The sequence below is a fragment of the Fundulus heteroclitus genome, chromosome 15 (assembly GCF_011125445.2).
Source record: "Fundulus heteroclitus isolate FHET01 chromosome 15, MU-UCD_Fhet_4.1, whole genome shotgun sequence".
In the NCBI taxonomy this organism is placed as follows: domain Eukaryota; kingdom Metazoa; phylum Chordata; class Actinopteri; order Cyprinodontiformes; family Fundulidae; genus Fundulus; species Fundulus heteroclitus.
Window position 1 is genome coordinate 16,910,387 of NC_046375.1, and position 18,096 is coordinate 16,928,482.

Sequence of the window (18,096 nt, forward strand, 5' to 3'; positions counted from 1 at the left end):
AAACCATGAGTCAGTTTGTGTTTCAGAACTGGGAATTATCAGTCTTTTAGGTATGTCTCTACCAGCTTTGCACATCTAGTGACTGATTTTTTTGCCCATTCTTCTTTGCAAATCAGCTCAAGCACAGTCAGATTAGATGTTTTTAAACAGCAGTTTTCAGATCATGCCACATTTTCTCAATTGGATTTAGGTCTGGACTTTGACTGGGCCATTCTAACACTTTAAAATGTCACAATTGTGTACTACTATAAGATTCAGATAAAATATATTTATGTTTGTGGTTGTAATGTGACAAAATGTGGAAATGTTCAAGGGTTGTGAATACTTTTGCAAGCCACTTTTGCTTAATTCTAAAATCAAGCAAAAAATAAAACAAGTTACTGAAGGAAAATATTTATTGTTATGTTACAGAGGGAACTTCTTCTGTCATTTAGTGTTGCAGAGATTGAGATATATCCTGCTGCTACATATATTTGTAATATTCATATTGTCTTACACAAAACTTTTCTGTACAGATAAAATTCCTTTTTTGCTTTGCTGCTACAAATCTGGGAAATGACTAATACTTGTATTTATAATGTTTCTCTTTTGTCCACTGTTTTTAATCGGAGCCTTGGAATGAAATTGTGCTCAAATATACTACAAATAATACATTGTGAATGTGCAGCTGAATGAGGATTACTTAGTCTGTCTAAGTTTAACTGTTCCAACAGAAGCTACATATCTGGCTATTAGGCTCAACAGTAAGTCTTTCCTTAACCATAAATTGACTTTATAGATAAAATAAATATTGTTATAACTCCATGCCATTAGAGAAATATGCTATGCAAAATGTTTCAGCTAATAATAGAGCAATGATGTGTCCTCAGGGTCTCTGCTTGTTTGCATTTGCTTCCAAACATGGTGTGTGTTTTTGAGTTTCTCGTTGATGACTCACTTTGCTTCCCTGACAGCATATGTATTGCCATCAGTTGCCAAGTGCCTTTCCAGCAAGAGACTTCATGGAGCAATTCAATTTCACTTTGGTCAACACAAACTCCTCTTCTGTAGGACTGCCAACCATTCCTCCGTGGAAATCAGTCGGTCTGGCCCCTGTACTGGTGTACACCTTCTGTTTTCTTCTTGGAGTTCCGGGAAACATTGCAGTGATTCTTCTCAAGCCTAACTGGCAGAATCTGTCCAGTGTGAGCCAGAGTTTGATGTTAAATCTGGCCGTGTCTGACCTGCTATGTCTGCTGACTCTTCCGGTATGGATCTACAATGTTCTCTATGGATGGATGGATATTCAAACTGGTGGCATGTAAGCTTCTTGCGTACCTTATGTACTGCAGCATTTATGAGAGCCTGGCGACTATAACCGCGTTAAGCATTCAACGCTACCTGGTGGTGGTGCACCGTCAGAGGTGCAAAAAGGTGCGAAGAAGAGTGCTGCTGGTCCTGCTCTGGCTTGTGGCTATCATCCTTTCCATTCCGGTTTTGGTGGTTCAGCAGCTAAAAACTTACCAGCAGTCAACACGTTGCCAATCTCAGTTTAACTCTGAAACACAGTGGGTCGTTTTGTTGCTAGTGGAAAACCTGTTTGGATTAGTTTCCTTTTCTCTTGTGGTTTTTGCATATATTCGCTTACACAGGAAGATTAACCGGGCAGCTTTCTTCAACCATCCACGGACAACCCAACTTGTGACCAGCATCATTGTGAGCTTCTTCATCCTGTGGATTCCATATCATACAGTAAACGTGCTGGGTGTGGCAGCTATACGTCTCAAGAATGCAGACCTGTTGAAGTTTTGTACAGACCAATGGGACTTTGTCATTTCACTTACATTTGTAAACAGTTGTCTCAATCCGATCCTATATGCATTTGCCTCTCATAAAATGTGTGTTGTCTGCCAAAAAAGGGACCAAACTTAGGAATTTGTCAAAAAACTGGTATAGGTATAACTGCAGAGCCTTCACAATGACAACCCATAAAAATTTGATGACACAATCTACAGGCATTTGGATTTTATTTTCTCTCGTGTTTATGTTTTCAGCATATCCTCATTGTTTATTATATTTTTTAAATCTCATCTTACTCAGTTACTTTTTCTTTGTTTGAAAAGTGTTGTCTTATCAATTATTTCTTTGTGTTTAGTTTTGTTTTAGTTTATTCTTGTGTTTTGATCTTTTTATATTTGGATTTATTTCTCTAAGGTCTCTATTTATCTTTTCTTGGTTAATTGTTTCATTAAATCGCTGTTCAGCTTCTTTCAGGTTTATTAGACTCCGTCTTCGACCTCTCTGCTTTTATTCTGTGTCAGGTTATTCACACCTGCAATCTATGTCATCTTTTAACCCTGCATCAATATTAAGGCTTGTGAATTTTTATTGTTCTCAGCTGGTTCGTTCCATTTATCTGCCTTATTCTCAGACCCATTACAATGCCAGTTTCTCCATGTCAATCTACCCAGTTCTGTGCTCCCTGCTCTGTTGTCCTAGTGCCTGAATGTAAGTTTTGACAGTTATGCATTATGGCCTTTACAGGTCTTCATCACATACTCTTTTTTTGTTGTTTCTTCCTCATTAATGTCAAATTCCTTGTCTTTGTTTTATTTTTCTCAGAACTGAAACTGACCGTGAAATTGTTACTTCATCTACAGTCATATTTAATAAATAAGAATGTGTTCCGACGACTTTCGTTTGTTGGTATCTTTAGAAAATAACAACCTTTAAGCAGACATTAAACTTATGTTTTTATTGGCCTCTAATATTAAATGTTGTGTTTTCAATAAAGCAGCTATGCCTGAATTTATTAGTTCTGGTTAAGAGAAATGCTTTTTATTCAATGTCTTATTTGTTAAAATATGTAATTTGCTAATAACTAACTTCTGCATAAGTAATTGTTAACTTATTTACTAACAAAATACAAAAGATTACAGGAGCAGTCTGAACATCCATATCAAGTTCAGTACCAAAGCTGTCTTCAACTAGAACTGATGTGGACAAAATGTTCCAATTTAGCCAAATTAACCACAAAAGCTTAAACAAAATCATATACCAGCTAAGCAGTGTTCAAAGCTAAACATTCCACCTAATGTTAATCAGCTCCATGAATTAACCACACTGGTTCTCTGAGTTATCCCCTTCAGAAGATGTGTCCCATGTGTTGGGAGCGCACATGAAGTAGGGGGAGCGAGTCCAATCCGCTCCGTCTCATTTCCAACCATCTACACATGAAAATAGAGATGTTTTATTTTTGTTAGCAGAGAAAAAGAAGATGGTCGTTACATTATTGTTCAGTTAGTGGGTTAAAACTAAAGATTTAACTCATTGGCACAGGGTTGTTTGAACAGATCGAGGATGTTTGGCTAAAGGATAATTACGTCTGTTTAAACTCGATTGATCCTTCAAAAACCCATTCTCAGAAAGTAAACGGCTCTGTGATCATTTGCAGATGTCTCACAAAAATAAGATTTGCTTTGTGTTTTTAGATTGTCAAGTGTCTGTCTGCTGAAACCAAAAATCCCCCTTCCTGAGTCCTTAGAATTGTGTCTTCATGCCAAAGAGAGTCCAACAGATTTGCTTTCACAAGTGGTGCATTACTGCTTTTGCTATAGTGCCCCACCTGATATGTATTTTAAATTCAGTGGACACAGAAATGGAAAGAAAAAAGGAAGAGAGAAAGGCGGCACAAAAAAGGGAGATAAGATTACAAAAATAGAGTAGAGCAAAACAACAATACAATATATCATCCTCAGAGTCTGCTTCTACACTTGCAAAGAGAGAAAAAGAACCACAGAACAAATGGAAAATGTATCATAGGCACAAACAACCAACACCTATGACAACATCACTGAAGGATATACAGTATTATTTAATTCAAGGTGTATTTAGTTTGTAATGACCCCTTCCATTCCACTAGGTGTCTCTGTTTTGTTTTGTTTTGTTTTGTTTTGTTTTCTTTCAGGAAGCAGATGGATGGCATGGCTGTCTCATTATACCCACCAGGCTGGTGTTAAAAGGGTGGCTTCCAGTCAGTTACAGCCCTGGGGAGCACATCTGCTACTGGATTGAGACAGAGATGTGACATCTGAGAAGAGGAGATGGGACAGCTGAGAGGCCGTGCAGAGTTCATCCATAAATTTCACAGAAAGCAACAACTTGTGCAAAATCCTTGCCTTGGGTATGTGAATAGCACAGAATGGTTATTCGGGTAGATGAGGAAGAGGAACAATTGACAAAAGTTTTGAATTGGAAAGGAAGAGGTAGAAGTCGAGGAGGAGGAAAAAAAGGAGGATAGGAGTTGATTTGACAGTCAAGGAAGTAAACAGGAATTAGAGGACAACAATTTGGATGAGGAAATGGTATTCATAGGAAAGTTGTGAGAGAAGAGTTCAAAATAATACTTAGATTTAGAAATGAGGAAAACAGGGTCACATGAGCCCCATTATGATTGAAATGGAGTAAGTGTTGAGAGATGGAAACTTGATGATTTGCAAAACTGAGGAGCAAAAACAAAAGACATTACATGTTGGACACATAGGGAAAAAAAGAGGTGATAGAGAGAAAAGTCATAGGAGATAACAAAACAGTTAAAGGATTGATCACAGGAATACCAACTAATGAGGACCTAGATAGATTAAAAATAAACATGGATGGAGGGCAGGTTAATAATATACAGAGATTCTATAAATACATACATACAAGGAAAAGAGTGCCAAGCATGACACCTCTTATAGAGTTTCAGAGCCAGTTTGTCAGAAAGAGTTAAAATTGTATACATGAGCTTCCCAGTCAGGCCTTTCATTCCACCTCCACTCAGATGCTATATGTGTCAGCGCTATGGACACGTGGCAGCTGTTTGCAGAGGAAAGTAAAGGTGCTGAAAATGCGGTGAAGAACACAGAATCGAGGAGTGCAAGGAAGAAGCAGATGAAAGGTTTTGCAACTGTTAGAGTTAACTATGGAGGATGTGAAGTGAGGAAAAAAGCACTGGAAATACAAATTAAAACAACCAAAAACATAAGCTACACAGAAGCAGTGAAGAGAGTTCAAAGACAAAGGACAAGAGAAATAAATCTGGCAGAGAATGAAGTTCCAAAACGAAGTAATGTGGAAACAGAAGAAAACTTCACTCAAACACTGAAGAAACTCATTTTATACATAGCCTATGTCATCAACTGCACAAATCAAGCCAAGCATAAGACCAAGAAGGTAAGAATTATTGCAAGATGAGCTAAAAAGTTTTTGGGACTTAAAGAATTCAATTGGGAAAAGATTAAGAATTTGGAGACAGATGAAAGGGCAGGAACGTATTAAAGATTAAAAAATGTTTAGTAGGTAATGGATATAGATGTCATGTTTTTAGATGAATCCGAACGTAACCACACACAGAGTACAGTTAAAAAGAGAGTTTATTGAAGATGATGAATTGTGGAGGAAGATGACCAGAGTTCAGACCAGGCTGGAGCTGTGAATGGCTGGAGCTGGTGAGCAGGACGGAGCCGGAGCATGAAGACAGCTGGACCAGCAGCACAGCAGCATGGAGACTTGAGAACCGGAACTTGATCAACAGCACAGCAGAATGGAGACTTGGGAACCAGGCTTGATCAGCAGCACAACTGGATGAATACTTGCACGACTGGAGTGAGAGCAGGACCAGAGTCACAGCAGACAGGCAGAGAACTCAGGCTGGATGAGAACAAGGTGAGGTGAGCAGCAAAGAGCAAAGTCCACAAGAGTAAACAGAAACCAACAGAACGAACCAACAGGGGAGGACTGAATGCAGGGAGCTTAAATAGGGAGGCTGACAGGTGTGCTGAGTACTGGCTGATTAGTGACTGACAGGTGTAGATGATTACTGAGCACGGAATCAGGAGCTGTATGGAAGGTGGAGAGTGCCATGAAATATCCATGGTGCAGCAGGCAAGGCTGCACCATGACAATAGATTAAGGAATAGATTGATAGATTAGAAAATAAACTACAATTGATAGATAAAAAGAGATAGTAGGAGGGTGTGATATATTTATTAAATAAGGAAGTGAACAAAATTGTTTAGGAAAAGGAATAGTTTTATGAATAGTGAATAGTAGTTAAAGTTAAGTATAAAATTCTTATCATTGTAAAACAGTATAGCAAGTAAATATAATTGTTTTGGAGGAGATAGGTCAGAGGTGAACTTAGAACCCAAGCTGTAATATTTCCATTCACACACATGCAGCACGATTTCAGCTTGCTGGCACGGTTACAGGAAATTCAATTAATTTTTTTTCTATAGCACCAATTCACAAGATAGATCATAGTGCAGTCTTACTGACTGCACTATTTAGACAGCACTTATCATGCCGAACACTGATGCGCGTTCGCTTTGGCTAAAGAGTCTTCACAAATTAGACCTTTTCAGATGCAGTCACGTTGTTAAGTGGAGTGTGTTCTCTGGGTCCCTATGCTGTTATGAAGTGGTACTGGATTTATGCATGCAACAGGCCAATCTGGGATTCATTTTAATTATCTCCATGACATAATTTCTTTGTATTGTGTCAATACAAGAGGAGGTAAAGTGAGGGAGACTTGATCTTTCTGAGACATCTCACCCATACAGAGATGAATGTTTTGAATGTTTCTAAGCAACTTCTGATCTTATCACTGTCACTGAATCAGTCACAAGAAATAAGAACATTGCAGAGGCAGAAGCGGAAGAACTTAGGATAAAGGTTACAACAGCAGCACTCTCTAGTACAAAAATACTCACCTCAAACATCATTGCAACAGAAAGAATGGCTTTTACAACCTTCAGTAGAGACAGCAGACAAAGGCAGATGCACAGTGGTACTCAACACAAATGATTACCATGACAAAATAATGCATCTACTGATGGACAGTAACAATGTAAGCACATACAAGACCCCGAAAAGGAACCCAATCAATAACTAGAAAAATAAAATAACAGACTCTCTACAAACACTGGAAAAATAGAAAGCTACCAATCACTTTGTCTACTATCAGCTGTATGCAGAAGAGGCCATACACATGTGGACTTCCATAAATACACAAAGATGGAATGCCTCTCAGACCCATTGTCAGCAGCATTAACTCGGTCACATACAACACTGCAAAACATCTTGCAACAACTTTGGCTCTGTTGGCTGGAAACCCTCCACACCACATACAAAACTCCACAGAATTTATTTCTAAAGTCCGACACCTGAGACCGGCACCAGGGGAATCCATTGTTTCCTTTGATGTCCCCCTCTCTTTTCACCTGCATTCTTACATCAGAGGCAGTGAACACCATCAGGACTGAGCTGGAACACGATGCATCACTAAAAGACAGAACCAATTTAACACCAAACCAGGTTTGTGTTGGACCTCTGTCTCTCAGCCACATATTTCAAGTACAGAGGCAGCTTTTACCGACAGAAACATGAATGTGCCATGGTCACGGTGTGGCCAATTTGTACATGGAGGTGAAGAGCAGGGCACTCAGTGCTTACAAGGGAACACCACCAACTCACTGGTTTAGATATGTGGATGACACATGGGTCAAAATCCAAACCAAAGAAGTTAAGGCATTCAGCAACCACATCAACTAAGTGGACATTAACACCAAGTTTACAAGCAACGATCCCAAGAACAACATGTTGCCTTTTCTGGACGGTACAGTACACATTGAGGAAGATGGGATTCTCAAAACTGAGGGTTGCCAGAAGCCTACACACAGATCAATATCTGCATTTTGATTTACATTACACTTTTTCTATTATTTATTTATCTTCAATACAATTATGTTACAAGAGCCGTACCCTTAACCCATCGCTGAAACTAATTAATTTACCTCGATGTGAATTAAAAAGTTTATCTTATCTAAGTGTATGATTGTTAATTAAGTTGATGTGCTCATTTCCTCCACTGTTTAGATGATGGATCAGCCAAATAGCACTCTCTTTTTCCACCATCTTCCATGCTTAACAGTCTTTGCTCACTTAAAGTCCTTCCTGACTACTCCTAACTTTTTTCTTTCTTCACTTAAGGAGCTGTCATAAGGCCTAGGGTTTATTTGTAAATAGCTTTTTTCTTACCGATGTAAAATTCTAAGAAAAATCTTAGAATTCTGGAAATTCTAAGATTGTTCCTAGAATTACATCTCTAAAAGCTACTTTTAGTTTTAAATTTATTTGTGAATACAGGCACAGGACTTCAAATTTAAATCGTGGGACTGTAATGTATGAGCTTATTTTTTTGTTTAGCTCCCTTTGCTGCTGTTTCTTTGGAAACAGGTAAAGGTTTCTGTACTGTGTGTAATATGAATATCTTACATGGAAAATTAGCTCATTTCCAAAGAAGGGTTGTGCTTTTCATGGAAATCTTATGGAAATTAAATTTGTGGGCATTTTTACAGGGAAGGTAGTGGTAAGTTTATTTGCACACCACAACTCGAATGAACCGAAAAGTAAACGATTTATAAAACAAAATCTGTCATAAAACATAGCATAAAGGTTAGGCATTGTATTAAGAGGCCTAGAAGAATATTTTGACCATAGAAAAGACACACAAAAACATATTGATCTTCAAATAAAACAATGCTAAGCGCTCATCCTGATAGTGTTTACTTCACGGAATTATACCTGAATTTATTTTCATAGTTAAAAGTTGTAATCTCATAATACCAATTGACTAACTGATTGTGCAATCGAGAGTGTTCAGTCTTTTTTCTTTTTGTAGGAATAAGCAGCAAAGCACTGCATACACGGCAGTGTATGTAAACAGAACAGCATGACATGCATGTAAGTGTTGACCATTCACATAGGAAAATATCATTTATCCGAGACATAACCGTTTATGTCAAAGAAAATTAAAAAAAGTCCCTCGATGAAGCCTTGTTTCCTCAGGCCGATTTTGCACCAGCATGAGGCACGTGTTTAGTCTCGTGGATGTTGAGGGTTTCTTATTGGGGAAAAATGTGTGGTAGGGATTACCGTTAAACTGTTGTCCTCACTCACAGTTTGAATTTGTGCAGGATCGATTATAGTTCCATTAATCTTTTTAACCCTGAACACAACTTTGTACCAGGCAAGTTCAGCAGACATAAACAATGTTGTGCTATCTGCTGGCAGTACTATCAGGAAACAAGATGGTGACTATTGATCCTAAGAGCCAGTAGTCTGTCCTGCATTTCCGTGCAGTAAAGTGAGAGCTTGCCATGTTTGAAGACCGACTCAATCTGCAGAGTTGGGATTACTTACACTATCTTTTCGCACCTTTGAGTGACGTTGCTGACTCGCTCTGCTCCATTGCTTCTCCTTGTTTACTCATTGTATGTATGCCCAATATTGCACTTCTGGTCACAGGGTCTTGTTATGGTAAATATACATAATAGTGCTTTAATTACTAACAAATAAAGCAAAAACTGAGTGTAAAACACAGAAATAAATAAAATCAGTCCCCTTGGTGCAATAATTTAATTGGAAAACCTTTGTATGCAACCAGAGTGAGCATTGAAATTTGAAAAGGACTAGGGCCTTTAAAGAATTACATCAAAATAAAGAAATGTGCCTCCATTGTCTATACCCGCTTAGCCATGCATGGTTGCAGGATGGCTGATGCCCATCAGTGGCCATTGGACGATAGGCAGGGTACATCATGGACAGGGCAACACAGAGACATACAAGACAAACAACCATGCTCACACAAGAGAAATTTGGAGAGACCAAATAACCTAACAGTCATGTTTTTGGATTGTGGCAGGAAGCCTCAGAGTGAACCCACAAAAGCACTGGGAGAACATGCAGACAGGACCCTGCATGGGATTTCAACTCAGGACCTTCTTGCTGCAAGGCAACAGTACTACCTACTGCACAAATGTGCACCCTCGACATAAAACTTTACAGTAAAAATGGTAGCAGTGATATTGGAATGTAAAACATATGAATAGCCACATTTGGGAATTACACTGGCAAACTGCTAAACCAGGTTTTTCCTTTCAAAGGCAAACAGTATTTTCAGACTTGATCCAGGGTATTTGAAAATATCTGTGGTTTCTTTATAATTGGGTTGGACAAAGTTCCCCAATATAACAAGTTTATTACATCTAAAAAAAAAACACAGCCATTTATATACTTAGTCTTTCTAATTTGCCAAATGTGTGCAGTTAAAATATACAGGATGAGGCCAAAAGTGCTGTGCTCTACTAACAGAGGCAGTGCTAAGCACTATGACAGTTGAGGTAAGGTAACAGTTGAACGTCACTGCATGCTCTTTTTCAAAGCATAGGTCTAACGATACACCTAAATCTGTTTAAACAAAATAAATGATTACTTCTCTAAACTAAAGGATGTTTCTAAACTGGATTTTTAGTCTAAATAGGAGGTATTAGAGAGAGGGTGGCCATCTCTGGATTTGAAAGATCTGTTTCAAACAAGTGGTAGAAAGGTTACCCACTTTTTTCTACCGGAGTGCTACACTCAAACGACTGGCTGTGCTACTAACTAAATGATGTGCATCTTTTGCTTTCCATGCCTTTCATTTTAATTTTTTAATCTTCATTTTTATTCTCTGTATTGAAAACATGGGTTCAATCCAGCATGATTCTCTTTTTTGACATTTGTTTGAAGCAGCTAGCCAGAATTTTAAAATTATATGTAAGCAATGACAAAAACACGGTTAACACATCCCATCCAACAAAAATAGACATTTTAAGATCAAATTTGACCAATTAATAAATATTATTTTGTTTCTCTTGCTATCATACTGTTGATCACTACTGATTTGATTAAAGTGTAATTAAAAGGTTTTGGAACTTTTAAACATTTCTATTAATGTCAAAATGAAAATATACAGTAAGCGTCTACCTTGGGTTCTTATATTGGTTGATCCAATGCAAAAGGCATCAGGGCCTCTAGTCATGAAGTTTGCCGCATGTCACTAACTTATGTAATGTTCAGTTGTTTTGTTCAATGTATAGAATACATAGGAAACATGGCACGGAAATAAATCAATGCAGGTTTGCATGTAAAATAATGTTGTATATGGTAGAAAAGTAATGTAGGGAAATATTCTCTCTTCATTTGCATCAGCACAGGAGTTCCTCTTTGAGGCCCCTCTTTGCTTCAGGACATTTAGAGAACCACTCACTCAGAGCGCTTCTTTCCCCCAGCAAGACTCAATATGGAAAAAATCAATTTTACTGGGTACAATTCCACCTTCTCAGCTCCTGGATACTCTCAACCCTCTTGGAACCGACAAGGTCTGGTCCCTGCAGTGGTTTTTTCATTTTGTTTTCTACTCGGAGTTCCTGGAAACATCGCTGTAATCATACTCAAGCCTAATTGGAAGCATCTGTCCGATCTGAGCCAAAGTTTGATGCTGAATCTGACTATTTCTGACCTGATCTGTCTGCTCACCCTTCCACTGTGGATTTACAATGAAGTCTTTGGATGGACATTCGGCCTTGTGGCCTGCAAGGTTCTAGCATACCTTGTGTACTGTACAGTTTATAGCAGCCAGCTGACTGTGACTGCATTGAGCATCCAGCGCTACCTTGTTGTTGTGCGTGGATGGAGGTGCCATCATGTACGAAAAGGTGTGCTTCTTGGTTCACTTTGGCTGACTGCTGTTACAATGTGCATCCATGCTGTGGTGACCGAACAGCTGACAACTGAGGACCAATGGATCCGTTGCAAACCTCATTATTCTTCTGAGGCAGAGTGGGTGTCTGTGCTGGTAATTGAGAACCTGTATGGACTTGTTTCATTTTCTCTTGTCACATTTTCATACATTTGTCTCCACAAGAAGGTTAACCGGGCAGCCTTTTTTAATAATCCACAGACATCCAGAATGGTCATTAGTATCATTGCAAGCAATTTAATTCTCTTTGCTCCATTTCATGTGATTAATGTGCTGGGTGTGTTAGCTATAAGTCTTAAACATATGAGTCTATTAAAGTTTTGTACAGACATCTGGGGCACAGTCAAGTCCCTTACATTTGTAAATAGTTCCCTAAATCCCCTATTGTACGCTTTTGTTTCAACCAAAATTTGCTCTTTTTTAAAAAATAAGGAACCATTGCAGCAGGAGGAGAGAGTACCACAAACACCAGATATTGCTACGATTGCCGACATTTGATGACAACAGTGAAATATGTCATTTTTTGTATTGCACAGAAAAAAGTGTTTCCTTTCAGTTGAACTGATGCCATATCCTGTACTAATTCTGTGTCTCTTACATTGTTTCAACCATGGAGGCTAATTTTATGACTAAGACAGAAATGTGTCTTTGATGATGTATATTCACATTATATTTTTTTTATCCCCGTGTCACTATATTTTTGAGTATCTCTTGCTTTGCCAATGACAATTTTACCTTTTAACCTTTACAAGTAATGTTTCCTTATATGTCACTATCTGATGTCTTGACTGTTTATTTTCAAGTTCTAAAAACTGGAACTTACAACCGCATTTTTGTGTCATTTCTATATTTGTTATTTGCCTAAAATGCATGTTTTTTTTTTTATAACCAATCTGTTGGTGTCACACTTATGTTCTTCTCTCAGGCTCAATCAGAATGTATTAGTTCTGAATCCTGCCAATAAACTTTGGTGGAAATTTTAAATAAATCTTGTGTTGATATATGTGAGAAAAGATTAACAACGGAAAAATTCAATTCATTTTATGTACAACATAAGGCATTTCGAGACAATTGACTAAAGAAACAGTTCTAATTTATATTAAAATGTATGTATATACAGAGCTAATAATGAAATAAGGATGCTATTAAAAGTTTAATTATTTCTGTAACTCAGTTACTGAAATAAGTGGAACACAGTGTGTTAAGTGGAACATATGGCATAGAATAATTGCACACAGACTAAATGTCAGGACTCAGCGGCAGTGTTGGTCATGCTTCCTCCTGCCTTTTTTTCCTCTCCCTTTCTCCCACAGGTGGCTGTAGTTTGACAGGGGGGCATGGCGCACAGTTGCGGCTTAGTGGGCAGCGTGATGATGGAGTATTTAAGCGGTGGGCTGACAGCTGGAAGACGCCAGTGTGTTAACCTTGAGTGGTTGTCTCACGCTTCCGGATCCCGTTCCGAAACTCTCCCTCGGTCCTGTGACGACCCAAACCCAAGCCTCTGGTCCTCTGTTTGGATCCCGTTCTGAAGAAATCCTGTCTCTGCTCCCCTGCTCGGATCCTGCTCCGAAGCTGCCCGTCGGACCATCCCCGGATTCCCTCAGCGGTCAGCCGGTCCCCGCTTCCCACAGCCTCGCCGCTCGGACTCCGCCCAAGCTCCACCTGCCAGTTATCCTGTTACATCAGCCCCCGTCCTCCACTAGCTCGGGTGCTCCACTTCAGGGAGAACCCGCTGAGTCCGCTCTTCCTCATTCCCCTCGGACAGAGACCGCCCTGCTCGCACTGTAGATCGTCCGTCTTCTCCTGCCCCGCACTAATTCTCTGTTCTCTCCGCAGATAGTGCATCCTAGCCGGCCTCCCACGGTCCCAGTACTTCCGGTGTTCTAACTCTGGCCCTGTTGCGCTCTGTTCCACCATTGAACCCGAATAAACCTCTTGAAACCATTCTCCTGTCTGTGCTCTGCATGTGGGTCAAACATTTGAAAACCATGACACTAAAGAGATCAAGCCTTTATTCCCGTTATGCTGATTTTGTCAGAGTGCAGAACAAAGCCGAGAAGCAGCATGATTAAGTGATAATTTAATGATGAAATTAACAAAGTCCATAATAGTACAGAGCAGGAAATCCAAAACTGGTGAACCCAACGGTGCTACAGGGATAAGTCACAACGGAGGATCTGACAAATAGTGAAAGGAGGAATGTGGCTTTAAATAGAGGGGAAGGACAAAGGGGAAATCAGAAGCACAGGTGAAGACAATGAATCAATAATTAAAGTGACAGGTGCCAGCAAAGAACGTGAAGGAGGAAAGATGGCAGGGCTGACAGAGAGGAAACAGAAATATAACAAAAGCAGGATATGAGGAACTTTTCATGGTTCAGTTTTGGCCTTGTCTTCCCTTGTTATTTTTTCAGAACCTCCTCCTCTCACACAACTCAGCCTCCACTCCCTCAGCAATCAGTCACACCTGTTAGGCACTAATCAGTCAGTCACTCCACCTGCCAGCCTCTCTACATAAACCTCTCTCAGTGTTCTCTTCCCTGCCGGCTCGTCTTCTGTCTCTACCAACACCACGCCTGTTAAGTTCTGTTCTCATCAGTCTCCATTCACTCTACGTCTGTCAGAACGTCTCCAAGAACCCTCTCACACTGCACCTCTGGTTCGACAGCAGCCCTGCATCTCAAATAACTCTCTCACTGTACCTCTGGTTTGAAAACTGTCCAAGCACCTCCAAGTATTCGTCACGAGATCCTGCTTTGTGTTCTCCAGTCTCTTCCAGTCAGCTTGCTCCTGCACCCATGATCTCCAGTCCGTTAGCTAACTCTGGTCATCATCATCCACAATTCATTACTTTCAATAAACTTCAAAGAAACAAGCTCTGTGTGTGCGTGCTCTGTCTGGGTTCACAAAGACAAATCATGACAGAACTAATAAATAGAACATTAAAAAATAATAACTGAAGGAACGATCCAAAAAAAGTCTAATACAAAACTGAGGTTCATGACAGATTATCTGCTTACAGCTAATACAAAACATGAAATATAAAAATGAATTATTGCATCAGTCAAATAAAGGGAATTTTTTTTATCAATATATGAGCTTAAGGAAAAGTATGTTTCATACCTGCTTAAAGGTTATTTTAAAAAAGTACTTTTATTCCAACAAATGAGCCTCATTAGAACACATGTTCTAATTTACTGACTGTATTTAGTTCAATACAGATTCTGAGTAAATTGTACACATTCCAATTTGATCCTGGCTTTAAAACAATACAAATATACCAACACGCAAAAACGTTTGATGTCTACATAAACCCAACCGATTGCATTGAGTTGAGAATTTTGCAGTAATATCTCATGTCTGACATACATGTGGAACCAATGAAAACTCTCTTTTAACTGGAAGAGACCTCTTGCAGAACCTGGCTCAGTGTGAGCACCCAGCTGATGCGACTAACTGGGGATGTGATAAGACAGAACATGCGTACAAAAAAACACAAGCACAGGTCAGGAGTACTTTATATGTTAAAGAAAAGAGTTAAGGGCATCAGTAGCTCATGTAGTGCTGTCATTTAGAAGAGAAATATAGCTAACCATATAAGCAATGAGCCAGGAGTAAACTTTCTACGGTGAAAAACTGAGTAGGCTACATATATTGGTGCCAGCATAGCTCATTCGGTTGTTTTATATTGGTGTTGTGAAATCAGCCAATAGGAAAACAACATAAGATCAGACTCTGAGGCTTATTTAACAGTACAACAAATGTAAGGGACTGCAGCAGTAAACCCTCCCCACTATATAAAGCCCCCCTGGCCACGTTACGATCTGTCTCTTTTGCCTGCTGCTTTAAGCAGCAAAAGGGTGCCTCTTATCTTCCTCTGCGTAGGATGTGAAGTTCAGAGACCCTCCACATATGCAGGCAGAATCGAAGCTAAGTGCATCCATGCCCTTTTCCAACATCTGAGCTTAAACAGCCGACTGCCATTGAAGCAGGTTGTCTGTAACCTTTCTCAGCTGTTGCAGGAAAGCTGAATTGAGACGGTATTGAGCGGTCTCTTGCGTTTAGGCCCAGCTAAGAGAAAAGCTGATCTGAAGTCCTGCAACCTGTGTAGGCCCTCACTGGAAGCTAAGGACACAGCTACGCCAGGAAGGCCGTGTGGAAGTTCCCGGCGCTCGACTTGCCGAACGCAGTCCATTAGACCAATGTTCAACTGGAGATCCCAGCCAGGATTCACAGACCAGCTGCCACAAACCAGCCCCGAACCAGCTTTACCCTTGAGAAACTTCTTCCAATGCCCAAAGTCAACCGCACTGACACAGAGGCAGAGGCAGAGTAATAATAAGGAACGCGTTCTTGAAACAAAGCTTTGTTGATGTGTTTTGAGTTTGTTTTTACAGTTATAACAAAATTGTCACAAGATGTCACAGCTAAGCACAAACACTGGGCTAGATGTATCTAATATGAAGAGAAAAGTAGAGAGAACCTAAAATTAACTGCAGTGATATGGATAATATATTAGACAGGAGGAGGACAAAGTAGTAGAGTGCATATCATAATCAATTTAACTGATTAATTTAGCATCTGATTGATAGCAAAAATAAAATAAAATTTGTGATTGGATATAAATTCAGGCGTTAAGGGGATTAACAACACAAACAAGAAATATGTTGTTTATAGTCTATTACCTCACTATAACACATTTCAGTAACTGCATTTGTGCAATGAATTTCTCACCGTGAAGGAGGTGTCATTTCCTTTTAACTAGCAACATGATGCGAAACATACATTCATATCCTGACAAACCCGAGAAAAGGAAGTCAAGATGGTGCTCAGAAAAGCACGCTGCTTAGTCAGAATGAAATGGCAACTTAATTTTAAGCACTTCCACAGTCAACCTTGCGTGGCGTGTAAACAGTAGCTACAATTGTGTAACCCATTGTCACCAAAGTAACATCCTCTGCTTTAAACTAAATGTGTTGATTTTATATTGTACAGTGATAGCCAACAAACAAGAGCATAGAACGTTTCTATTAATGTATTTTTTACTTGTTTAACAGTAATGAGAATCCATTTGAAATTCTGTTTCCCACAATTTACTAAAGGTTATGTATTCTGATAACAAAAGGTAAGGATATAATTAATAAAGTCATGTTTTATTGTCTTGCTTATCCTAACTGCATAGGACCTGTCAGCTTCAGTTATTTATAACTCTAGTATATGAAGAAGTACAATTTCTTTATCAACCACAATGATAGCATGCGGAGTGATGAGCCAATAAAAGACAGCGGTTTCTGACACAGTCTATTTTTTATCAGTGTCACATTTTCATAGTTCCTCAGTGACTACTCACTTTACTTGAACGGTTGGCACCTTCCAGCATTGGCAGCTCAGGGTTGCAAAGAGAATGGATCAATATAATTTCACTGCGGTCAACTTTTCCTTTTCAGGAGATCTACCACATCCTTCCTGGTATTACAGTGGTTTAATTCCTGCGGTGGTGCTGTGCTTCTGCTTTGTCCTGGGAGTTCCTGGAAACATTGCTGTGATTCTTCTCAAGTCTAAATGGCACAAGATTTCCAGTCTGAGCAGGAGTCTGATGCTCAACCTCGCCATTTCTGACCTGCTCAGTCTGCTAACCCTTCCACCACACATTTACTCTTCGCTCTTTCATTGGACGTTTGGCTTGGTGGCCTGCAAGTTTGTGAATTATCTTCTATACTGCAGTGTTTATGGCAGCCACTTAACTGTTACAGTGTTGGGCATTCAGCGTTACCTACAAGTGGTCCACCAGCAGAGGTGGCATCAAGAGCTAAAAATAGTGCTACTGGTTCTGCTCTGGCTGGTTGCTGGAATCCTGTCCATCCCGGCTTTGATAGTTCGTCAGGTGACAACAGATCAGCAGTGGATCGTCTGCCAACCACAGTATTCCTCTGAGGCACAATGGGTGGTTGTACTACTGACAGAGACGCTGTTTGGATTTTTTTCCGGATCGCTAGTGATATTTGCATACCTTCGCCTTCAAATGAAAATTAATCAAGGAGCCTTTTTCAACAATCCACAGACAACTCGACTGGTAACCAGTATCATTGTAAGCAATTTTGTTCTGTGGGCTCCATTTATTGTCATAAATGGATTAGGTGTAATTGCTATTTGTGTCAAAAGCAAGGGGTTGTTAAAGTTTTGTTCAAACACATGGGACATTGTTAAAGCACTTACAGTTTTAATACGGTGCCTGAATCCTCTCTTGTATGCCTTTCATTCCAGACAAACTGTAATTTCGTCTTAGAAATCCCCAAACTCAAGCGGTCAGCAAAATTGCTAAACCTTGGTGCCGTTGTACTCCAAATCAGTGTTTTTGTTCTATGTTGGTATTTTTCTGTTTTGCTTCAAATGTAAAAATATAATACAGGGTTATCTGTCTGTCGATGTTTTTTATACTAAACTAATGCACATGTTTTACATGGGTGGGAATATGTTTGTTTCCTGCTTTAGACA

The 18,096-nt window shown here is 39.4% G+C and overlaps 2 protein-coding genes and 1 pseudogene across 2 annotated transcripts; all 3 read left to right on the top strand.

Annotated features, from left to right (window-relative positions):
• The first annotated feature begins 986 nt into the window (after window positions 1–986).
• Window positions 987–2,008, top strand: LOC105930514 (annotated as a pseudogene).
• A 9,126-nt stretch (window positions 2,009–11,134) lies between these two features.
• On the top strand, window positions 11,135–12,100 carry LOC105930526 (C-C chemokine receptor type 8-like). The gene has a single exon (XM_036147610.1). It carries the CDS (start codon window positions 11,144–11,146, stop codon window positions 12,098–12,100), a length of 957 nt encoding a protein of 318 aa, XP_036003503.1. The 5' UTR covers window positions 11,135–11,143.
• A 4,905-nt stretch (window positions 12,101–17,005) lies between these two features.
• On the top strand, window positions 17,006–18,096 carry LOC118566113 (C-C chemokine receptor type 8-like). Its single transcript, XM_036147166.1, has one exon. The coding sequence runs from the start codon at window positions 17,006–17,008 to the stop codon at window positions 17,885–17,887; it is 882 nt and encodes a 293-aa protein (XP_036003059.1). The 3' UTR covers window positions 17,888–18,096.